Here is a 26,677-nt window from a genome sequence, read left to right as displayed (position 1 = left end):
GTCAGTTTTGGTTGATGCGGACAGATAATTTTGTTATACGAGTCAGTCTGAGGTATGAAAACTACTGAAATTTCTTTAAGATTCAATATTTTGAATAAAAAGAGGACATTCTTGCTCTCTAAATTCATTAGAACAAAATTTTGTAGTGTTTATGTTCCAATATTACTATCATTTGTATTATGCAATCCATCCTTACATGAAAATATTACTGATTTACTATGCGACTGTAAGATGTACATAAATAAGTGAAAATATGGTCAGTTTTTGTTGATGCGGACAACTAATTTTGTTATAAGAGTCAGTCTGAGGTACGAAAACTACTGAAATGTCTTTACGATTCAATATTTTGAATAAAAAGAGGACATGCTGGTACTTTAAATTGATGCGAACCAAATTTTGTATTCATTGTGTTCCAATATTGCTGTCATTTGTATTATACAATCCATCCTGACGTGAAAATATTACTGATTTACTATGCGACAACAAGATTAACATAATAAAGTGCAAATATGGTCAGTTTTGGTTGATGCGGACAGATAATTTTGTTATAAGAGTCAGTCTGAGGTATGAAAACTACTGATATTTGTTTACGATTCAATATTTTGAATAAAAAGAGGACATGTTGGCACTCTAAATTGATGCGAACAAAATTTTGTATTCATTGTGTATCACTATTGTTGTCATTTGTATTATACAGTCTATCTTGACATAAAAATATAACTGATTTACTATGCGGCGATATAGATTTACTTGATAAAGAGCAAATGTGGTTTTGGTTAATGTGATCAAATAATTTTGTTGTACGAGTCATCCTGAGTCAGCCAGTCTGAGATGAAAAAAAAATGTTCGATTTAGGTGATGATTAAATTATTTGAATAAAAGAAGGACTTGCTTGAACTATTTATTTGTGAAGACAAAGAAATTTACTATGATTAATTTTCAATGAATTAAAGGGATGTAATAACATTATTAATTAATTGTAATCGTCAATATGTCAATCAAAAATGACCAGTTGGTCATTTAATTTTTATGTACCTTATCATTTGATATTTAAGGTCAGTGTATCCAGAATACGAAGACAATCTGCGTTAACGCGCGTTTACTACAAACGAAAATAGAGGACGCGCCTTTTTTCACGTTAACGAGGAAGTAAACGCGAAAGTAAACGCCCGTTTACTATTTACAAAATTAGAAGACGCGCCGTTTTTGCGTTAACGCGGAGGTAAACGCGAAAGTAAACGCGAAAGTAAACGCTAGTTTATTTTTTATGTCTACTGAAATTTCGGAGTTAACGCACAGTTAACGCGGCGTTTACATGAAGTGCACGCGAGTAAACGCCGCGTTAACTTTTTAATGCTTGGTCTGCACCCAACTGTATTATGTCTGTTTTATTTTCGTACATTGTTGTCATTATAATGGAATTGTATGCGACTGCCATACAAGTGCGAGGTTGAGATAGCTATAACACTAGGTTTAATCCACTATTTTCTACATAAGGAAATGCCTGTACCAAGTCAAGAATATGATAGTTGTTTTCCATTCGTTTGATGTATTTGAGCTTTTGATTTTGCAATTTGATAAATAGCTATCCGTATCGAATTTTCCTTGGAGCTCTGTATTTTTGTTATTTTACTTTTTTAAGTTTTAAATTTTTAGATTTTTCCCCACAAATGAGTTAATGTACATTAATTTAGTTTTTGTAGCACGGTTTGCAAACACTGCACCTTATAATCAGGCCAACTAAGATGCATATTTACGTAAGCACATATCTGGATCTTCGTCTTCTCCTGTTGAACACTCATCACGTCCATCACACCACAGTTCTTCATTAATACAACGGTAGTCATCGCTACACTTTCTAGAACCATAAGGACATTCTCTTGCTGAAAGAAATAATTTGATCAGGGTAAGAAATTAGGAATATAGAGCTACATATTTCAGTGGTATATTATTTGTTATTTAATGACACATAGAAACAACGTATCGTAAGTTTACTAACTGAGAGAATAATTTCATGTAATTATTTATACTTGACTATAACGAACTGCAATGACAATTGTCTCACATTCTGAATGTTAGTTATAGTGCCATTCTTCGTACGTTTATTCATTGATTGCAATCATTTACATGATCCATTAACGCCTTGTGAACAATGATCATGCCCATTACACTTCCTATGACAGGGGACGGTTGATACAAATTACTTTGTAAACTTTAACAGGTCTTTATTCATTAATGGAAAACATGATTAATCATACACAGTTTTTATTCAATTGATATTCGAATGTCATGAACTACGACCTTCGGCACATATCTGACAATTTGTTCTTACATCGTCAAACCATTCGAAAATATTTACGAACTTTTTTTTAACTAAATACACATTAATATATCTTAAATATTATGCATGTCAAAGTGTTTCATTTGAAATGTTGGAAAGCTTCATGTCGACGAAAACAAAACATGATCTGGGTAGATCATCTTTTGCATTGAATGATAGTAAGTTCATTTATGCCAAAAGACACATATTGCAATTATATTAAGAAGGAGGGTAAATGCAATATACTTTAAAAAAAACAAGCTTTTCAACGTGTATCGACTCGAATTATTATAAGTCACTTAAACCAATGTTATTTCGTTGGAAAAGAGAAACATGCAGCACTATTGGAATGCATACTTACGAGATAGATACATTAAACAGGGAATTAAAGAGGTATGGTGGGCAAAGTATTAAAACAGTTATTAAAATTGAAAAAAATAAAAACGCTTGACATAAATATTTTGAATGAGATTTTTGCTTGCAGTCTTTCTATAGAAATTGAAACGTTCTTGCAATGGTTCTTTAACATGCACTGAGTCACTCATTACCGGCAGAAAATTCAACATTCATAATCCGATCAAACGAATCTTGTATTTCTCAACCTCAAAAACGACCTATATCAATGTTGAACAGTGTAAAATATTTTGCGGTGAGGATTTGTCTTATATTGAAATAAGATCACGAGAAAAACGCATATTTCTTAGTGTTATATTTCTGAGAGTATGAGAATATGGACATAAAGTAAAAGGATCCATCGTCAAATACATATACGATCACTAATTACCTCTTTGTGTCTGCAACATTTATGCTTTTATATGTTTAACTTGTGAAAAGAATCCTATATTAACCACCCACCTGCAACTTTTTACAAAACTTTCTTTAACACATGCCTGTTATCTTTATCAAGAATTATATTGCACTGCACGTAGAGGGATTGTCATTGTTGTTTCATTTTCACACAAAACATAGTATGTAACAAAATTTCCAACGAGTGTTTGCGCAAATATGACTGAAATTGATAAACCGAAACACAACCATGAAAATGGGGGTATTGAAGATCAACTGTTTGCTTCGGATAATAGGGGATACACTTCTTGTTGAATATTCTTCTTTTATTGTTTCCTCCTATGTAATGATGAGTGTTTACCTTTGCATTTTACTTTATCTTCGTCACTACTATCACGACAATCTCCATGGCCGTCACAGAGACTGTCTATACGTATGCATTCTATTCCATCCGCACATTTAACTCTACCACTTTGACATTGGTATTCTAGAAAACAACAACCGGAACAGTCCATCAGATTTATAATCGGTATGTCTTGTCGAACGTTTAGAATTATTGTCTTTAACATTTATTTGAACTATGTTTACGACATTCATTACTTGAAGATGGTTCTACTTCAATCTTCTGTCCAGTTTGGATGTGATTGATAATACTCTTACAATGTTTTTTTACCAAGTCAGTTAGTTTATTCTCTATTGCAATATACCTTTCATTATCATATGTTCAACGTTTTTAACAATGGTGCGTGGCGATCTTCCTCAAATCTTTTTGGTGTTATCATTGATTATAAATAACTAGATGACAGGAATAAAGTTGTATACAATATATCAATTTAATAATTTTTAGGAAAATATTATTATGTTTATTACTCAGATGATATACGCGGGAAATCAAGATTGATAATCAAACAAATGTGTTGGTTTTAATAACTGAATCTAAAAGTCAAGAGCATGTAGATATACACATATACACAGTGCTTTGCAAAAACATCAATTGATTAAATATATCTGTACATAAGCAGTAAGTTAAATGTAAAAGAAAATACCTTTACAGGCAACTGCATCTTCATCAGATTCATCATTACAGTCCGTATATCCATTACAAAAATTATCTATGTTTATACACTGATAATTGTCTGCACACTTTTTCTCGCCTGGTTCACAAATTCTATCTGTAATTGACATATACATTCATCACATTAAACACCTTATCAAAATAGCCTGATAATTCAACATACCCTTAAAAAAAGTACACACAAATGTCGCAATATTTACTATGAAAATGTCTCAATCCTGGTTTAAATAAATAGTTTAATATCGTTAAATACAGCCCTTGGATGGTGTAAACTTCCCAAAATAACGTGTATGGTGTAATGGTGTATGGCATATGGTGCAATGGTAGAAGGTGTATGGTGCTATGGTGTATGGTGTAAGGGGAATGGTGTAATGGTGTATGAGGAATGGTGTGATTGTGTAACGTGCGATCGGGAATGGTGTGAATGAATGGTGTACGACATTTCATTGGTTGAAACCGAAGTTCATTTTATTTTAATTTTTCGGATTGTAAACATAAACAATAATAATAATCCTATTGTTCTTTTTTCCCAGTAAAGCAAATTACTTTACTCGTTAGACTCTATGTCATATATATTCAATATACACATATTAAAAAATCTTTTTTTTTCATATTCTTATTTACATTAAACAATGGCTTTAAAATTACACACTTGTGATCACATGCAGATATCATAAAAGAAAGGATTTTATTTAAACTAGAAGGCGGATAGAAAGGTTATCCACGCATCGGAATAGTATTTTTATATCACGGGTTATCAACATCATTTTTAAAGTTGCTTCGTTCCCCACTTTTGACAGTCTCTTTATAAATATCTTATCGTCATTCACCTATGTTTGCCTTGGATTTACGATTCTGTTTTCCAAAAAATGTTCAAAGGAAAATTGTACAGTGTTATTGCACATAAGGTGTTGTATAATTATGAACAATCTGGTCAATTTCGTTAGATTTGTCTTGACGGATTATAAATGATATCTTGAACGTCCGAAAAAATATACTTATGTGAAACGGAATGAAATGTTTGCCACTTGATATTTAGCCACCAACAAAATCAACCAACCGACATAATATACTAACAGTATACTTTTCCTAGAAGAGAACTTCTCATACTTTTCATTATAAAGTACAAATGAAATCTGTCATGTCAGTCACACTGTTGGATGATGAGGTGGAATTGTTTTATTATACAAACCATCCTGAACTACTGAGTTTAAATCATCACACCTCAGCAAGCACGACTAATTTATGCGCAGACCAAACCATCACACAATAGCCCAAAAGGAAACTGTGATGTACCCGTCCATATTCAGAAGTCATGTAAGTGGGAAATACAGATACTGATACTGACTTTAGTGACAGTTTTATATAACGAATACAGAGATGAAATGCTGGCACTCTAAATTAAAGCGGACAAGATTTTGTTATCATTGTATTGCAATGTTGCTGTCATTTGTATTATACAATCCATCCTGACATCAAAATATTGCTGATTTACTATGCGGCTGCCGCTATATAGATTTACATAATAAAGTGCAAATATGGTCAGTTTTGTTTGATACTTTAAAATAGTTTTGTTATACGAGTCAGCCTGAGGTATCAAAACTACTGAAATTTTCTTGCGAGACAATATTTTTAATAAAAAGAGGACATGCTGGCTATCTAGATTGATGGGGACAAATTTTTGTTGTCATTGTATTGCAATGTTGCTGTCATTTGTATTATACAATCCATCCTCACATCAAAATATTGCTGATTTTCTTTGCGGCTATATGCTGATTTACTATGCGGCTATATAGATTTACATACATGACATAATAAAGTGCTAATATGATCAGTTTTGGCTGATGCTTTAAAATAATTTTGTTATACAAGTCAGCCTGAGGTATCAAAACTACTAAAATTTTCATGCGAGACAATATTTTGAATAAAAAGAGGACATGCTGGCTATCTACATGTAGATTGATGGGGACAAATTTTTGTTGTCATTGTGTTGCAATGTTGCTGTCATTTAATTTGTATAATGCAATCCATTCTGACATCAAAATATTGTTGTTTACTATGCGGCTATATAGATTTACATAATAAAGTGCAAATATGGTCAGTTTTGGTTGATTCGTTTAAATAATTTTGTTATACGAGTCAGCCTGAGGTATCAAAACTACTGAAATTTTGTTGCGTGACAATATTTTGAATAAAAAGAGGACATGCTGGCTATCTAGATTGATGGGAATAAATTTTTGTTGTCATTGTATTGCAATGTTGCTGTCATTTGTATTATACAATCCATCCTGACATCAAAATATTGCTGATTTACTATGTGGCTATATAGATATACATAATAATGTGCAAATATGGTCAGTTTTTGTTGATGCGTTTAAATAATTTTGTAATACTAGTCAGCCTTAGGTATTAAAATTACTGAAATTTTGTTGCGAGACAATATTTTGAATAAAAAGAGGACATGCTGGCAATCTAAATTGATGGGGATAATTTTTGTTGTCATTGTGTTGCAATGTTGCTGTCATTTGTATTATACAATCCATTCTGACAATAAAATATAGCTGCTTTACTATGTGGCTATATAGATATACATAATATTAAAAGTGCAAATATGGTCAGTTTTGGTTGATGCTGTAAAATAATTTTGTTATACAAGTCAGCCTGAGGTATCAAAAATAATGAAATTTTCTTAAGAGACAATATTTTGAATAAAAAGAGGACATGCTGGCTATCTAGATTGATGGGGACAAATTTTTGTTGTCATTGTATTGCAATGTTGCTGTCATTTGTATTATACAATCCATCCTGACATCAAAATATTGCTGATTTATTATGCGGCTATATAGATTTACATAATAAAGTGCAAATATGGTCAGTTTTGGTTGATTCGTTTAAATAATTTTGTTATACGAGTCAGCCTGAGGTATCAAAACTACTGAAATTTTGTTGCGAGACAATATTTTGAATAAAAAGAGGACATGCTGGCTATCTAGATTGATGGGAACAAATTGTTGTTGTCATTGTATTGCAATGTTGCTGTCATTTGTATTATACAATCCATCCTGACATCAAAATATTGCTGATTTACTATGTGGCTATATAGATATACATAATAATGTGCAAATATGGTCATTTTTTGTTGATGCGTTTAAATAATTTTGTAATACTAGTCAGCCTTAGGTATTAAAATTACTGAAATTTTGTTGTGAGACAATATTTTGAATAAAAAGAGGACATGCTGGCAATCTAAATTAATGGGGATAATTTTTGTTGTCATTGTGTTGCAATGTTGCTGTCATTTGTATTATACAATCCATTCTGACAATAAAATATAGCTGCTTTACTATGTGGCTATATAGATATACATAATATTAAAAGTGCAAATATGGTCAGTTTTGGTTGATGCTGTAAAATAATTTTGTTATACAAGTCAGCCTGAGGTATCAAAACTACTGAAATTTTCTTAAGAGACAATATTTTGAATAAAAAGAGGACATGCTGGCTATCTAGATTGATGGGGACAAATTTTTGTTGTCATTGTATTGCAATGTTGCTGTCATTTGTATTATACAATCCATCCTGACATCAAAATATTGCTGATTTACTATGTGGCTATATAGATATACATAATAATGTGCAAATATGGTCAGTTTTTGTTGATGCGTTTAAATAATTTTGTTATACTAGTCAGCCTTAGGTATCAAAATTACTGAAATTTTGTTGCGAGACAATATTTTGAATAAAAAGAGGACATGCTGGCTATCTAGATTGATGGGAATAAATTTTTGTTGTCATTGTATTGCAATGTTGCTGTCATTTGTATTATACAATCCATCCTGACATCAAAATATTGCTGATTTACTATGTGGCTATATAGATATACATAATAATGTGCAAATATGGTCAGTTTTTGTTGATGCGTTTAAATAATTTTGTTATACTAGTCAGCCTTAGGTATCAAAATTACTGAAATTTTGTTGCGAGACAATATTTCGAATAAAAAGAGGACATGCTGGCAATCTAAATTGATGGGGATAATTTTTGATGTCATTGTGTTGCAATGTTGCTGTCATTTGTATTATACAATCCATCCTGACATCAAAATATTGCTGATTTACTATGTGGCTATATAGATATACATAATAATGTGCAAATATGGTCAGTTTTTGTTGATGCGTTTAAATAATTTTGTTATACTAGTCAGCCTTAGGTATCAAAATTACTGAAATTTTGTTGCGAGACAATATTTTGAATAAAAAGAGGACATGCTGGCAATCTTAATTGATGGGGATAATTTTTGTTGTCATTGTGTTGCAATGTTGCTGTCATTTGTATAATGCAACCCATTCTGACAATAAAATATAGCTGCTTTACTATGCGGCTATATAGATCTATATAATAAAGTGTATATATTATGGTCAGTTTTGGTTGATGAGTTAAATAATTTTGTTATATGAGTCAGCCTGAGGTATCAAAATTACTGAAATTTTGTAGCGAGACAATCTTTTTAATAAAAGGAGGGCAAAAATATTTCCTAATTTTTTAACCCTATATAAATTAACAGATTGACACACTCCCCATTTCCATTCTCAATTTTATAATTATAAGTGCAAATATGGTCAGTTTTGGTTGATGCTTAAAATAATTTTGTTGTACATGTTGTACATGTACCAGTCATCCTGAAGTATTCATTTTTGGCATTGTTTGTCGATTTTATCTGAAAACCAAGTTTATAAGATTTAGGATACATGTTAAAACCGATAATAATAGCATTGTAACCGATATCGTTTTTAATTTATAGATAGGCAGATCGCGGATAAATTTGCATTACAAGCAAAGTTTTATGCGTACTTTATTTACAAATACATGTATATATATTTAATCTGTATTGTTTATATAACCATCATAGGCATGACCACGGAGATTTAAATTTTATACATTAATTTACAATATTGTGATCAAAATTCGTTTTTTAAATCAAATAAATAATTTTGTAGTCGCACGCTTTCTTTGAAATTTAATTGCATTATGGGTAATTTCGGATCGTGTAGATAGAATGGGGAATGGTGTATGGTGTAATGTGTAAGGTGTATGGTGCAAAGGTGTAACGTGTATGGTGTAATGGCACAAGGTGTATGGTGTAATGGTGTATGGTGAATGGTGTAATGGTGTATGGTGTGAGTGGGAAGTTTACACCATCCAAGGACTGTACCTATTTGAAAACCTTAATAATGTTTAATAAAAGTAGTTCTTATCCGCAAATAACTAAGTTTAACAAATAGTACAACGTTATGAAAAATGGACTTCAGGAAAAATCTTAACAATATTTCTTTGCGTGTCAAAAATACAGATCGGAAAACATTTGATTTTCCACAATGTAGTCAATTCTCAGTATGGAAGTTTTCAATCAGAAAATACTTTTTTCGAACTGAGTCGTCATAAAAATATTTGAACAAAACTGAAAAGTATGCCTTGTTTACAACACTGAGAAAATATATGCCTTTTATTAGTTTTACATCCTCTGGACTTTGATCTGAAACGGTCATTTTGATCAAATCAAATCTTAAAAGACTGAACAATAAATCACTATTACAATTTCAGTCTTTCAGTTAAATTTTGAATTTATCAAATGCGGTAAATTCAGAATTGTTCAGACAATGTGCTTGCGGTAAATTATGATCTGTTCAGTCTAAGCTCTAACTTTTCAGTTATTGCTATTTACCATTACACATCAACATCATACGGATTCGTCTAAAAAACTACTGAACAGTACTGAATTAACTGCTAGTATGAACAGTCTTCAATTCACAGCAGTACTTTAGTCTGAAAATTTACTGATAGTCCCAACATGACTTAATACTTTATTGTTCAGACTTTTCAGGTGATGTTAAGACCAACATAGCCATTTCAGACTAAAACTCGTTACTAGAATTTAAAGAATTTATTCCACCAATGCCGTCGACATATTTGTGTGTTTTAATCTATCCAGACGGTATCACAAACCAATTAGTCAGCCTTTTTGTCTTTGTGCTCATATGACATTTATTTGATGCGATCATTATCATCTGTTAACCCTCAAACATTGTTGTCAGCCTGATTCGTCAAAACATATGTAATTTCAAGTATCCAATGCTCTTAAACTTTGTCATTGAAATGGATTTATTCAACTACTACTTATGAATTGTGTGTGTCAATGTTCATTGTATGCAATCTGAGTTTTGTGTAGAAGAAATGCTCGCCTCAATACTCATTGTATGCAATCTGAGTTTCAGGTTTTGCATTTTTACCCCAAACAGGAGTATGACTGAGGCAAATCTACAGTTAATGTACCCTGTAATGACATCATCAGCAGTTTTTGTGTTCTGTTATGACTCATAATAAGTTTTTGTGCCCTTTTATAAACTTTGTGTCTCAATGTTCATTTTATGCAATCTTAGTTTTGTGTAGACAACAATGATGGACGGGGAACGTCGATTAAATGAGAGCGGAATGTGTTAATGAAATTATGAATACTACTACTAAAAGAAAATCTCACATTGATATAATAACATTCAAGTACTACAAATTTAAACGGCTTGGGTACTCCGTCACTTTAAAGTTATGTCAATGGAGGACAAAACTTGCTAAAGTTTGTTCTACTTTTTTTTATTATAATAAGCATTTATATAATATGTGATAAATATATTATAACACGTGGTTTGCCATATCATATGAGCCCTGGTATAATCCCTCGACCCATATAAGCCATCGACTAGCGTCTCGCGTCTATCACCAGAGTCTCGGGTTTATACCGGAGCCGATTTAGAAAATGACATGTCATAATCGATAATAATTTACTTTTGCATATTCAGGATTTCCATCTGAATCATTATTACAAAAGGAATAGTAGTAACGTTAATCGTTATTCAGAAGACAAATAAACAATGTAACCTTTTTTTTTCTTCAAAATGTTATTTATGTCGTCGGGTTGCAATCTGGCAGATCTATAACAAAAGCCTCTTTTTATGCATGTTAAAAAGAAATTATGTTTCAGAATTGATTCTCCTCCTATTGTTTAATAACGAAAACATTGCAATGAAATAAAAACATGCCAAACTTTTAATGATTTTTTGTCACAAATCACCATACAGATACACATCCAAATTCTCAAAAACAGAAATCTGACTCATCATATCTCACCTTTACACATATCTTCATTCTCATCAGATTTGTCATTGCAATGTGTGTATTTGTTACATACATTTGATTTATAAATGCATTGTATGCCATCATCACATTTCACATTGTCTCTGTCACATTCCCTTGCTGCAAAAAAAATGTTATTCATGTTTAAGCAAAAGTGCTTGTTTTTTGTTTTTGTAAATCGTCAGCATGGAATCATACTAATTAAATCAATGACATTCATTCTCTAGTTTTAACTAGCTTACATTAATAACAAATATCGTTTTAATATATTTTGAAAAACCGAAGAAAATTGTTTAATTTCAAATACATTTGATCTTCATTTTTTGATTTTGAAAGTGTGATAACCAAGAACATTTGTATTTATTTTTTTAATGAAATTTCAATGAAAATTAAACAGGTATATAGATAAACTCAATCAAACATATTAAAAAGAAAATTTACAGAAAGTTGCGTCTTTCGGTGCTGGTGATATCAATGAATATGATATTATTAGACGTGAATCCATCATGATATTGGTGTATAGGACAGCAGATTCTTTTTGTTCCAGTTGGTTTAACGTATTTGTTTTTACCGTAATTATTTAACTAGTGCATTTGCTTCGCTTAATTTGATTGCTTGTCATTTCAGGTACACATTGCTAGTCAACTAGCTGTGATTTACAAGAGGAGCTTCAGCATGATTTCATATTCCTACCCTACTAACATTGGAAAATATGACTCATAGGAATATGTCTGAAACCGATTATAGCAATACATTATACCATTCTAAATTTCCTATTTTCTAGAATTTTTTTAAAAGATCTTTCATATACTGCATATATCCATTTGTTGTACTGTATTAAAAACAAAAAACCTTATAGTAACCTATACAGTCTTTAAATTGTGTGCAATTTCAAAGTGAACGCGTATAACGTCTGGTTGGTCTTTTCTTCTTCCTGTTAAAGAACAGGAGTCATTGCCGTCTATTGTATGTACTGTTATTGATGTAATACAATGGTGTAGGAGATAGGTGTAATGGTGTTTAGTGTATTGTTTATGCGAGAAGTTTACATCATTTAGGAATTTTCATCATGTAAAGAGATATTCAAACTCCTAAGTCGAAAACAAAAAGAACATGCCATAGCAAAAATTGAAAAACGACAAAATATGGATCAATCTTTAAAAAAAGGAGATGGTGCAAATAAGCCAGAAAAAAAATGTTCTCCTGCAGGCTGCGAGTTTCACCGTATAAACAGATTTAAATAACGTTGCATGGTTTTAACCTCACATTTTATTTGCAAAACAATAAGTATGTTGAGACTAAACAGACAATCGCTTCAGAATATACCTCTACAAAAGTCTGGATCTTCATCTGATTTATCTGTACAATCTTCATGGCCGTCACATAAGCTGTATTCACCGATACATTGCAATCCGTCAGAACATTTTTGATTGTAATCACTGCAGCTATAATCTTGATATATGTATGCAATGTAAAATATAATCAATATGATAAAATCAGACATGAAAAGAGTTGCTACATCAAGCATACAATAGTTTTGCGCCGCTAAAAATAAGTATATGTGATTATAATGATATTTATCCATTTTTTGTTTTTGTAATGAAACTGAGTTTGTTCCCACTAATGCCTCTGTATACACATCTGACACATTATTGTATCCAGTTTCAACATCAATTTTACCAAAACTGATAAAAAACACGGATACATTACCTTGCCAAAAGTTATGTTTGAAAATTGCTGGTTTTTTTTAAACATGCAAAACACCGTTTTTTTTTTTATTTTGATTGTTACCAAAGTATTATGGTATATTGAATATTATAATTAATTTGACAGATATTCTCTATATCTCCTTAACGATATAAATCAACATTTGTTTTTTTCGAGAAAAAGAGTAAGCAGTTCCTTATTAAAGTACCTCGACAAAAGCCTGGATCTTCATCTGACTTATCGTTGCAATCTACATTTCCATTACACAAACTATTTTGTTCGTCGACACATTGTTGTCCATCAGCACATTTGCTTTTCCACTCAGGGCAAACATATGCTATACATAAAATTGAAAAACCTATTTAGAATCACATTATTTTAGTTGTTTAAATGGTTTTAAATCATGTAATACATAAATATCATACCAATAGTAACAAAAGATCAAAACGTCTAAATGTGGGACTAACTGTCACTGCTTTGTTTCATAAATGAATAAACACCATGTCCTAATGTAAGCCTACTGTTGAAATATAATCATTATATTGTTTGCTAAACAAAAATCCGCCATTTTCCTCCTTAGTTGAAACAAAATTTTCCTGCTATGGTTAATTATATATTACATTTCTGTGAAGTGTTTTGTACACTCTTTATATTTCTTTTTTTTTTGTCGTTTACCTTTTTTATCATGGTGTTAATTGTTTCTTTTCGACTTCTATTTATTGACTTTGCCCTTGATGTAATTTAGCGTTTGGTAAGTTTTTACTTCCTTGTATGAAGTGATTTTTTCTCTCTGGTTTTATGAGATTTTCACTGCGGAGAAGCCATTTATGTTTTCAACAGTTTAGAAAGAAATTATTTAGAATAATCATTCTCTATCGTTTGTCTGAAAAGAGAAGATAATTGAGAATTAGAATAGATTATTATATATTTTTATCTCAAATTATATCTTTTATTTGAAGCGAGAACAAAAATTCAAATTATTTGGATCGACAGTTAAATTGTGCATTAAAGACGTTTGGTTCTAGTATTTCAATGAAATTTACGGAGGAAATAACCATTTTGATCTCAAACCTTAAAAGAATATATAAGATGGTTAATTGAACAGAAAACCTGAAAGTTGAAGCAAAACAAGACTACTATCAAGTGAATTTAATAATTTTACAAACTCAAGGTTGCATTTTAATCTGGGTGACACATTTGATTGACAGATGGGCGCAGTCCGAACCTGTACATCAATTGACTTTGAGCCGACTTTATGACTGCTGTCCAAGTTAAAAAAAAAAGAAGGCAGACAAGCCAGTTAACTTCATCGGTAGTAAACAAAACCTAGATTTGCTTTTCAAGGGCTGCTACAGACCTACTTACAAGTCTGTTCCAGACCAGACCTGTGAACATAAATGCTTTTGAACGATCCGTATGTGTGTTCAGATCCTGAACTTACATAAGGACAGGTCGGCTTATGAAAAATTGTTGGGCTAGTAATTTTTAACACTTTTAATATCAGACAGAACCTTTTAAACGATAATTGCATTGTTCTATTTTACAAAACATCAAAGTACTATTCTATTTACCCTGTGACTCAAATTTGTTTTCTTTGATATAAATACAATAATGGTTAACAATTTCGCATTTGTTGATCGTCATATATATATATATATATATGTACATGCATTTCATACATGAAAGAATATTATTTTTTTTTTGTTAATCCAAATACGTATAAAAAGGTTATATAATGCGTTCGAAAATCAATTGTATATGATGGGATAGTAACAACATTGTTTTAGTTGCCTTCTTTCCGATTATTTACACTCTCTTCTTAATATTTATTTTCTATGAAATAAATTCATTTTTCAATGTGATTCACTTTGTTTACCTTTGATTCGATTATATTTTCTACGGCAGTTGTATAGTGTCAGGATATATAGGCGTTGTATAATTTTTTTAATCAATTATGAACCTTCTAGCCAATTTCGGCATATTTACCTTTTTATCATACAGCTATAACATTTTTATCATAAAGCACGAATATGGTAACTTTTGATCGATACGAACACAACGGTTTGTTATAAAACATATCTCGAGATATCTGAACTACTTTCTTTTAGTGACAGTTTAGTATTTTAACTAAAAAGAGGAAGTGTTGACACTCGAAATTAAGGCGGACAAAACTTTGTAGTCAATGTGTACCAATATCGCTTGCATTTGTATTATACAAACATCCTTAGTTAACAAATTTACTGATTAATGATACCGCCATATCGTTTATATTACAAACTATAAATATTGTAACCTTTGGTTAATGCAGATAAAATGAGTCTACTAACCATCCTGAGATATCAAAACTACTGATTTTTAATGACGGTTCAGTACTTTGACATAAAAGAGGAAATTGTTGGCACTCTAAACTGATGCAGACACATTTGTGTTTTTAATGTGTACCAACATTGCTGTCTTTGTATTATACAATCTATCATGAGTTAACAAATTTACTAATTTATGATACCGCTATTTGATTTCTTTAACTGCAAATATGATCAGTTTTGGTTGTTGCAATCCAAAATTGTTCTTATACAATCTATCCTGAGATATATGAAATATCCTAATTTTCAGTGTCGGTTCAGTAATTTGAAAAAAAGAGGAAGTGCCTGCATTCTAATTTAAATTGATGCAAATAAAAGTCATAAGTCGGAATTAAATGTTAGGAATTCGAAACCTTAGTTTTGAAAGGAAGGTTAATCTGCAAAAGGCCAATGTGTATCCGAGGAAAGTATAATTCGGCAAGCGCAAAACTCTTTTCAATGGTATTTGATTTGTTTTTTGATCTTGGTATAGTTAAAGTAGAACAATTTTGTACAAAATTACTTTTGAAATATTTGATAAAATTGATCGGATTCATGTTCTTGGAAAGTATTTTATTTTTATCACTTATCATTTTTCTCCCACCCGTATCAACACTCCAAATGAAGGGGACGTTCAATCCTTAATCTACACTCTAAGAAAACCGAAAACATTTAAACCTTTTTATTTCAGTGATAAGTTAAAAAAAAAGGTTTGTTTGAATTTACATATATCTCTTTGAATAAAAAATTATAAACACTGGCTATGCTATGTGAAATAAACAGTTGATTCCTTTTAACGAACCTTTGCACACCTCTCCCTCTTCATCCGAACCGTCTGCACAATGTTTCACTCCATCGCAAAAAGTAGAATTATAGACACATTGAAGACCATTTGCGCACTTGACCTTGCTGTATTCACAAGGAAAGGCTGAATAGAATAATTAAAAATGTGTATGGTCTTCATTAATTCTTAAATTATAAACAAGCTAAGACTCTAACACCGGCAAGCAAAGTTGACCTCAGGCATCTTTGACTTTTAATTCGGTATTTGTTCATATGGCTTAAACATGTTTTGCTGTTGTGTTTCCGATGAAGGTTAAACAATAAAAGCGCTTTGAACGCAAAAATTTGAAATCGTTTGCTTGCATTTAAAACCTCTAATGTGCTGGTTTGTTTTTGTTTGTTGTTTAGGTTTGTTTTTGTTTTGATAAAAAATTAGAAGATTGCTAATGAGACAAAACTCCAGCAGAGATCAAATGACCCAGACATTAACAGCTATAAGTCAGGGTACGACCTGCAACGATGAGCAAAATCAATACCACATAGTGAGCTATAAAAGGCACCGAAAATATAAAACGAATAAACAAGAACAGTTGTTTTGTTTGTTTGTATTATCAGGCAGATGAGTTATATATACATTTTTTAAAGGTTTGCATATTTAACGCGTTTAACAGCTAGACTGATTAAACAGGCAATCGTTAACCATATATGTCCTTAGTTAATAAATCAAACATCTTTTGAAATTTAATTGTTTCAAATCTATCTGAGGCAAATACCCTAAATGACCTTTTATAAATGCATATACCTTTACAAAAATCTTCATCCTCGTCAGATCCGTCATTGCAATTGGTATATTGATTGCATAGGCCTGATTTATAAATACACTCTATGTTATCCCTACATTTAACTTGATCATCTGAACACTTATAATCTACAATTCAAAGAAATGAAACATAGATAAAATCTACTTTTTATTTTGAGACGCGATCGTTAAAGGCACGGTTAACATCTATAATGAAAATCTTTTCCTTTCCTCTCGTGGTTTGCTCTTATTGCAAAATGTAAATTGTGTTTGTCTTCCAGTATAAGTTTATATCTATCCCTTTGTTTCCATAATTACTACAAGTGTTTTATATTAGTTACTTAAAAATAGCCTGGATACGATAACATAAGTAGTGCTATTTGAAAAATAAGCTGACATTGATAATGTTTCGTTTTCGAAACAAGTGTCCTGATGATTGCTTGAAGCAAGGTAAAAAACTAAAGACTGCGCACGATAAAAAATGGTCCATATTTTCTTCTTAAAAGTGCTCCATTAAAATATTTTACATCTTATTTCAAACTTTTATTTGATATCAATTTTTACATAATAGTTCTTACTTTGACAATGTCTAACATAGTCTCAGGAAATGAACAATTTTCGTTTCTTAATCGAACAAAAATTAAACATTTGTTAGTATGTGTCAATTTGAACCAAATGAAGATATCGAACAAAATTCAGCGAAAATTTACTCGACTGCATTTATAAACAAGTTATCATTATGTCTTAACTTTGCCCCATCATTTTACGATGGAACTATTTTATGGATTTTTAAACGAGACGCCATGGAATTTGCAAGTGGTCGTTTTTTAATATAAAAAAGAATACAGGCAATTAGTCAGATCCATCATGAGATTGTGAATAACCAGACTATAGGTCATCCTCATATATACCCTGAATACCATCCGGGCATTAGATCCTGCATCCATCAATGATAATCAGAAAAATTATTGCCGCTTCTTTAATTTTCAACAGATAACCAAAAGAATAAAAAACACTATTAATAATAGAAAACGATTTGTTTTATATCGGTGTTTTTAATCGACAATTGTATAGCTCTGATTGAGTAATCTTTAAAATAAACCTGTATCTAACGCTTTACAAAGACACGGCGTTCATTTTCTCTGAACTAGTACACATTTTTTTAGGGGCCAGCTGAAGCCCGCCCCCGGGGTGTGGGATTTTCTCGCTGTCTACAACACCCATAGGCGGCCTTCGGCTGTTTTCTGCTCTTTGGTCGGGTTGTGGTCTCTTTGACATATTCCCTATTTCCATTCTCAATTTTACGTAGCAGTAATAAGTGGTTGGGTAGATAATACGACAAAGCAAACGCCAAACCCAAAATAAAATGAACAGACCACGGCAGTAAGGAATTGAAACATTGATTCCTTAAATAAGTAGTCTATTTTCCTATTACTACTATTGACTCCGGAGTATATAGTTTTCCAGCATATAAACGTCTCTGTTGTAGGACATTCTGGTACTCAGTCAATAGATTAAAGTCTCTGTGCTAGGACATTCTGTTACTCAGTCAAAACGTTCACGTCTCTGTGGTAGGATATTCTGGTACTCAGTCAAAACGTTCACGTCTCTGTGGTAGGACATTCTGGTACTCAGTCAAAACGTTCACGTCTCTGTGGTAGGACATTCTGTGATTCAGTCAATAGATTAAAGTCTCTGTGGTAGGACAATCTGGTTCTCTATCAATACGTTTACGTCTCTGCGGTAAGACATCCTCGGATACAGTCAATAGATTAAAGTTTCTGTGGTAGGACATCCTGGTACTCTGTCAATTCGTTAACGTCTCTGTGGTGGGACACTCTAGTACTCTGTGAATGCGTTAACGTCTCTGTGCTGGGACAATTTGGTACTAACTGAATAGATTAAAATCTCTGTGGTAGGACATTCTGGTACTCTGTCAATACATTCACGTCTCTGTGGCACGCCATTCTGGTACTCACTGAATAGTTTAAAGTCAATGTGGTAGGACATTCTGGTACTTAGTCAACACGTCCACGTCTCTGTGGGTGAACATTCTAGGACTCAATCAATAGAGTAACGTCTTTTCGGTAGAACATTCTAGTTATCAGCCAATACGTTAACGTCTCTGTGGTAGGACATTCTGCTACTCTGTTAATACGTGAACGCCTCTGTGGTAGGACATTCTGGTACTATGTTAATACGTTCACGTCTCTGTGGTAGCACATTCTGGGACTCAGTCAATAGATTAAAGTTTCTCCGGTAGGACATTCTGGTACTCAGTCAATACGTTCACGTCTCTGTGGTAGGACATTATGGGACTCAGTCTATAGATTAAAGTCTCTGTGGTAGGACATTTTGGTACTCAGTCAAAACTTTCACGTATCTGTGGTAGGACATTGTGGGACTCAGTCAATAGATTAAAGTCTCTGTGGTAGGACATTCTGGTATTCAGTCAACAGAGAGTAATGTCTCTGTAGTAGGACATTATGGTACTCTGTCAATACGTTAACGTCTCTGTGGTAGGACATTTTAGTGCTCAGTCATTAGGTTAACGTCTCTGTGGTAGGACAATCTAGTTCTCTATCAATACGTTAAAGTCTCTGCGTTAGGACATCGTGGGATAAAGTCAATAGATTAAAGTCTCTGTGGTAGGACATTCTGTTACTCTGTCAATTCGTTAACGTCTTTGTGGTAGGACATTCTAGTACTCAGTCACTAGATAAAATATTTCCTGTAGGACATTCTGGTACTCAGTTGATGCGTTAACGTCTCTGTGGTAGGACATTCTGGTACTCTGTGAATGCGTTAACGTCTCTGTGGTAGGACAATTTGGTACTAACTAAATAGGTTAAAGTCCCTGTTTTAGGACATTCTGGTACTCAGTCAATAGAGTAACGCCTCTATGGTGAGACATTATGGTACTCTGTAAATACGTTAACGTCTCAGTGGAAGGACTTTCTGGGACTCAGTCAATAGATTAAAGTCTCTGTGGTAGGACAATCTAGTTTTCAGTCAATAGATTAAAGTCTCTGTGGTAGGACATTCTGGTATATAGTCAATACGATAACTTCTCTGTGCTAGGACATCCTTAGGCGCAGTCAATACGTTAATGTCTCTGTGGTATGATATTATGGTATTCAATCACTTGATTAACGTGTCTGTGTTAGGACATTCTTGGATATAGTCAATACGTTAACGTCTATGTGAAAGGACATTCTGGGAGTCAGTCAATACGTTAACGTCTTTGTGGTAAGACATTCTAGTACTATGTCAATACGTTAACGTCTCTGTGGTAGGACATGCTGGTACTTACTAAATGCGTTAACATCTCTGTGGTAGGACATTCTGGTGCTCTTTTAATACGTTAACGTCTCTGTGGTAGGACATTATAATACTCTGTCAATAGGTTAACGTGTAGGTGGTAGGACATTCTGGGACTCAGACAATAGTTTAAGTCTCTGTGGTAGAACATTATGGGACTCAGTCAATAGATTAAAGTCTCTGTGGTAGGACACTCTGTTACTCAGTCAACAGAGTAACGTCTCTTTATTAGGGCATTCTGGTATTCAGTCAATCAGTTGACGTTTATGTGGTAGGACATTCTGTTACACTGTTTATACGTTAACTCCTCTATGGTGGGACATTCTAGTACTCTGTCAATTCGTTAACGTCTCTGTGGTAGGACATTCTAGTACTCAGTCAATAGATTAAAGTCTCTGTGGCTAGACATTCTGGTACTCAGTTAATACCTTAATATCTCTGTAGAGGGACAATTTGGTACTCACTGAATAGGTTAAAGTCCCTGTTGTAGGACATTCTGGTTCTCAGTCAATTGGTTTAAAGTCTCTGTGGTAGGACATTCTGGTATTCTGTTAATACGTTAACGTCTCTGTGAAAGGACATGTTGGTACTTAGACAATAAATAAAAGTCTCTGTGGTAGAAACTTATGGGACTCAGTCAACAGATTAAGTCTCTGTGGTAGGACACTCTGTTTCTCAGTCAACAGAGTAACGTCTCTGTGTTAGGACATTATGGTACTCAGTCAAAACTGTGGTAGGACATTCTAGTACTTTGTTAATACGTTAACTCCTCTGTGGTAGAACAATCTGGGACTCAGTCAATAGATTAAGTCTATGTGGTAGGACACTCTGTTGCTCAGTCAACAGAGTAATGTCTCTGTGTTAGGACATTCTTGTACTCAGTCAATACGTTGACATTTCTGTGGCAGGACATTCTGGTACTCTGTTAATACGTTTACTTCTCTGTGGTAAGACATTCTGGGACTCTGTCAATAATTTAAAATCTTTGTGGTAGGAAATTCTGGTACTCATTCAAAAAATTAAAGTTTCTGTGGTGGGACATTCTGGTACTCTGTCAATTCGTTAACTTCTCTAGGGTATAGGACATTCTAGTACTCAGTCAATAGATTAAAGTATCTGTGGTAAGACATTCTGATACTCAGTTAATACGTTAATGTCTCTGTGGTAGGACATTCTGGTACTCTGTGAATTTGTTAATGTCTCTGTAGAGGGACAATTTGGTACTCACTGGATAGGTTAAAGTCCCTGTTTTTGGGCATTCTGGTACTCAGTCAATAGGTTGACGTCTCTGTGGTAGGACATTCTGGTACTCATTCAATAGGTTAACGTTTCAGTGGTAGTACACTGTGATACTCAGTCAATACGTTAACATCCCTGTGGTAGGACATTCTGGTACTCAGTCAATAGAGTAACGCCTCTGTGGTGGGACATTCTGGTACTCTTTAAATACGTTAACGTCTCTGTGGTACGACATTTTGGGTCTCAGTCCATACGATAACGTCTCTGTGGTACATGTAGGACATTCTGGTATTCTGCTAATACGTTAAAGTCACTGTGGTAGGACATTCTGGTACTCAGACAATAGATTAAAGTCTCTGTGGTAGGACACTCTGTTACTCAGTCAACAGAGTAACGTCTCTGTGTTGGGACATTCTGGTACTCAGTCAAATCGTTAACGTTTCTGTGGTAGGACATTCTAGTACTTTGTTAATACGTTAACTCCTTTGTGGTAGGACATTCTTGGACTCTGTCAATAGAGTAACGTCTCTGTGGTAGGACATTATGGTACTCAGTCAATAGGTTATAGTCTTTATTTTATGACATTCTGGTACTCAGTCAAAAAATTAAAGTATCTGTGGTTAAACATTCTGGTAGTCAGTTAATACGTTAAAGTCTCTGTGGTAGGATATTATGGTACTCACTGAATACGTTGATGTCCAAGTTGTAGGACAATTTGGTACTCACTGAATAGGTTAAAGTCCCTGTTGTATGACATTCTTGTACTCAGTCAATAGGTTAACGTCTCTGTGGTAGGACATTCTGGTACTCAGTCAATAGGTTCACGTCTCAGTGGTAGGAAACTGTGATACTCAGTCAATACGTGAACATCCTTGTGGAAGGACATGCTGGTACTCGATCAATAGAGTTAGGCATCTGTGATGGGACATTCTGTTACCCTGTAAATATGTTACCGTCTCTGTGGTAGGACGTTTTGGGATTCAGTCAATACGTTAACGTCTCTGTGGTAGGACATTCTGGTATTCTGCTAATACGTCAACGTTTCTGTGGTAGGATATTCTGGTACTCTGTTAATACGTTAACCTCTCTGTGGTAGGACATTCTTGGACTCAGTCAATAGGTTAACGTCTCTGTGGTAGGACAATATGGTACTCAGTCAAACCAAAATATATCGGAAATGAACAATTTTTGTTTCTCAATCGAATCAAAAATAATTGTTAATATGTGTTAATATAACCTATTAATTATGAAAGAATACTTGCCTAAACTAATTATTTTTGGATATAACAACATCTCTCGAAATATACATGGCTTATGTAAGCATTAGGAAAAAGTAGTTGAAATATACATGTCCTTTATGTTACTTCTATTACCCCGATGACTACTTATATAGATTTCAATGATGATATTTGTTATTGTACGATTGATATTTCATTGTTTTGAATTTCGTTGATAAACATAAATATAAGGGGACGTGGTATGAGACAACTATCCACCAACGTTCAAATGAAGTGGATCTTAGCAATTACAGTTAAGCGTACGGCCTTCAACAATGAGAAAAAAACATACCGTACGTATAGTCGGCTATGACATGTTTAAAAGTCCCCGACATGAATGATATGAAACCAGTCAATTGCTAAAACTAACGGCCTAATTTATAACAAAACACATATGACAGACATTAACTAACGACAATCACTGAAAACCAGGATGCTGACTTAGGACTGGCACATAAAAAATGTGGCTGGGTTAAACATGTTTGTGAGCGCTCAGCCCTCCCCTAACCTTGGACAGTGGTGTTTATATAAGTTAGTGTGTTATTTTAATAATAATGAATAATAAATAATAGTGGGTCTAGGTCAATGTGGTGCTAAATTTGAATTTTGAAATATACATTGCACTCTATAATTAAGTTGTACTCTTACCATTACACACTTCAGCTGATTCATCAGATCTATCTTTACAGTCCGGCCAACCATTACATTGACTTTTCTCATATATGCACTGCATACCATCCTGGCATTTGACCTTATCTTCACCACATTCGAAATCTTAATAATAATCAGAAAATTATTTCCTCGTCTACACTTTTCAACTGATAATCAAATGAATATAAACACTTTTGTCTACTGCGTCCTAAAGGAAATTATCTTAATTATATAGGTGCTATAAGTCGACAGTTGTGTAGCCTTAATTTAAATACATATCAAAATTAAATACATCGAAGAAAAATTATCCTAATGCATGAAACTCTTTACATTGTAACGTACCAGAAATGAGTGGCTGTTTACAAAATTAAAAAATGTAATAAAAGGAATGTAGTATATCAGTGAATCTTACATCAACCATACACGCACACAACTAACACAAAAAACAAGTGAACACCCGACGACCGTGAGAAATTAAAACAATATGTTTGTTATGAACAAACTATATTAAATGCTATGTTCTTGTAAGGAAAAAGATAGGCACAAAAAACCAAATAGGACATTAAAATAAAGTAAAAAAATAACTGACAATGCAATGGCAAAAAATAAAATCAACATCATACAAAACACAGCATAACAAAACTACAGACTGATCAGTACGTACTCTACAAAAGTTAGAGGGGACCTCGGGTGCTCTGGAAGGGAACTCATATTCAGCTTCAGATATGACACGGGTCGTGTTGCTCATGTAAAAACAAACCCGGCGATGAGTCTTAACTGTAAGGTCACATTGAAATGAAATGTATTCACTTAAACATAGTAACTTAATGATGATTGTGAAGTATTTGATATTTGATATTCGATATTCAATATCCAACCGGCTGAAGTCACAATCCTTATATCACAATAATTATGAAGAGCTGATCTCACAAAGACAGATGTATAGAAGAAAGATAACAAAGATTGCAAAATCCAAGAAGCAGTTTGATAGAATATTTATCCGGTGAAATACACATGACAAGCTAAAAATATGTAAAAATAAATAGAGTATGTAAAAATAATATGAAAGTATGCAAATGAGGATATACAGACCTACACATGTATCTTTACTTTCGTCGGATTCATCATTACAACTAGCATATCCATTACAGAGTTTATACGTTCTTATACACTCTAAACCATCCGCACATTTTACATGATCCGGTGGGCACTGAAAATCTAAAAAAATAAATATTTGATTTGTATCTTTTGTGACTAATACAAAATAGTGAATCTAAGACTATTGCCTTTATATGACAAGGAAACACATTCGCTGACTCTTATACGTGTGTTACATGTTACAAGTTAATTTTAACAAAATTAAGCAATGATATTTCATTTTTTTTTCAATGTGTTTGAAATACAAAGAAGTTGTTTTAATCATGCAATATGACCATTTCTGGTTAAGTATAGATAACCAAAACAAAAAGAATATGAATTGACCATATGTAAAGTATATGAACAATTACCCATTACTATTTTCAAAAGTGAAATCTGAAATAGGAAGAACACTCAAAGATTTCTTATAAAACTAAGTAATCTCCTCAAATATCTCTTAACTCAAATCTCAAAATGGACTCCTATCAATTTAGCCATTTGAAACATGAATATATGTACTGGCGTTATTATGTATGTACGCCATGTACAGAAATTAATAATCTATATAAGCTAAAATTAAAACTCATTAATATTACAAATTTGTCATTAGCATACTTCTTGTGATCATAATGCATAAATGTGTCAGATATCAATAAAGCAGTATTCAAATTTAAATTCAAGTCTTTTAAATAAGGGTAAAACACAAGTATTATACAGAGCTGACCTCAGAAAGACAGGTGCATAGAAGTAAGATAACAAACATTGCAAAATCCAAGGAGCAATTATAGGAAGCATAATAATCCCGTAACATACACAGAACAACCTAAAAATAATGGATAGGTAAAAAATATAAAAGTATGCTACATGTAGCCATGATACTCGAATTAGGATATACAGACCTGTACACGTCTCTTTACTTTCATCGGACTCATCCTTACAACTTGGATATCCATTACAGAGGTAATTCGTTCTAATACACTGTAAACCATCAGTACATTTTACATGATCCGGTGGGCACTGAACATCTAAAGAAAAATATTTGATTTGTATTATAAGAATAAGAAGATGTGGTTTATTGCCAACGAGACAACTCTCCACCAAAGACTAAATGACATATGAGTTAACAACTAAATGTCATCGTACGGTCTTCAACAATGAGCAAAACCCATACTGTATAGTGGGCTATAAAGGCCCCAATATGACAAATCTAAATAAATTCAAGTAAGAAACCTAACGGCCTAATTTATGTACACACTATGAACGAAAATAAACGATAAACAGCAACAAACGACAACCAATAATTACACCATTCTGCTTGGAATTTCATTTGGAACAAAGTTCTTTAAAGACATATATTTCAAATACTGCACAAAAAATATTAAACAAACCGTTACTATGTTCAGATAAAACATAACACCACAGTATTATGTCATTTGGTTAATTATGTTACGCAGCTATAACTCCTTACTTACTTTTGCACATTTCAGGATCGTCATCTGAACCATCTTTACAGTAGGCGTAGTAATCACAAAGAGTATATTCAGGAAAACAATGTATCCCGTTTTTACATTTCATTTTTCCTTTTTCGCATTCCAAATCTAAATTAAAACAAGCAGCACATGATAAGATAAATGGGTAAACAACGTATGAATATTTCATTACAGAATTGTTAGGTGCAGAATATTGATTGAGCTCCTATGTTGACCGGGCATATTCATATGGCATCAAGACAAGTCTGATATGGATTTTGTTGAGCATGATTTAACGTTCATGTTATCTTTCTAGAATAACAGAATGCTTCTTCTAGTAGTAGCTTGATTAAACAGTAGAGGGCTGCCGTTCTTTATTTATTGTATGTAAAATTGTTAAAATTTCTTATATCGATGGATTCTTAAAATAATTTAAGGTCATTCAGTACAAAATATCGAAAGAAAAGAGGGAACAAAAGAATGCCCTGTTTTGATACAAAACATGAATAATACATACACAATGAACAATCATTTTTTTAAATATGTAACATATCCCTGTTACAGCTAAACAATTAACATTGGTACC

General features: G+C 32.8%; 1 protein-coding gene across 17 annotated transcripts in view; it reads right to left on the bottom strand.

The window, feature by feature from the left end:
• The window catches only part of LOC127708932 (low-density lipoprotein receptor-related protein 2-like), a 423,265-nt gene that overhangs the window by 237,832 nt on the left and 158,756 nt on the right, over positions 1-26,677 (bottom strand). For 6 of the 17 annotated variants that reach the window (XM_052214131.1, XM_052214124.1, XM_052214122.1 and 3 more), the window contains exons 6-11: positions 25,522-25,647; positions 24,578-24,703; positions 23,483-23,608; positions 17,001-17,126; positions 16,218-16,343; positions 13,282-13,410 (exon numbers count right to left, since the gene is read on the bottom strand). In XM_052214131.1, the coding sequence (XP_052070091.1) occupies positions 13,282-13,410; positions 16,218-16,343; positions 17,001-17,126; positions 23,483-23,608; positions 24,578-24,703; positions 25,522-25,647 (759 nt within the window). Of the gene's footprint in view, positions 1-1,757; positions 1,884-3,467; positions 3,594-4,152; positions 4,279-11,360; positions 11,487-12,692; positions 12,819-13,281; positions 13,411-16,217; positions 16,344-17,000; positions 17,127-23,482; positions 23,609-24,577; positions 24,704-25,521; positions 25,648-26,677 lie in introns of all 17 variants that reach the window. The other 11 variants (XM_052214130.1, XM_052214128.1, XM_052214125.1 and 8 more) reach the window with 8 other exon arrangements.

Source organism: Mytilus californianus, unplaced genomic scaffold (genome assembly GCF_021869535.1).
Source record: "Mytilus californianus isolate M0D057914Y unplaced genomic scaffold, xbMytCali1.0.p SCAF_7, whole genome shotgun sequence".
Lineage (NCBI taxonomy): Eukaryota > Metazoa > Mollusca > Bivalvia > Mytilida > Mytilidae > Mytilus > Mytilus californianus.
The sequence above is the reverse complement of the archived record's forward strand: the minus strand, read 5'-3'. Positions and strand labels throughout refer to the sequence as shown.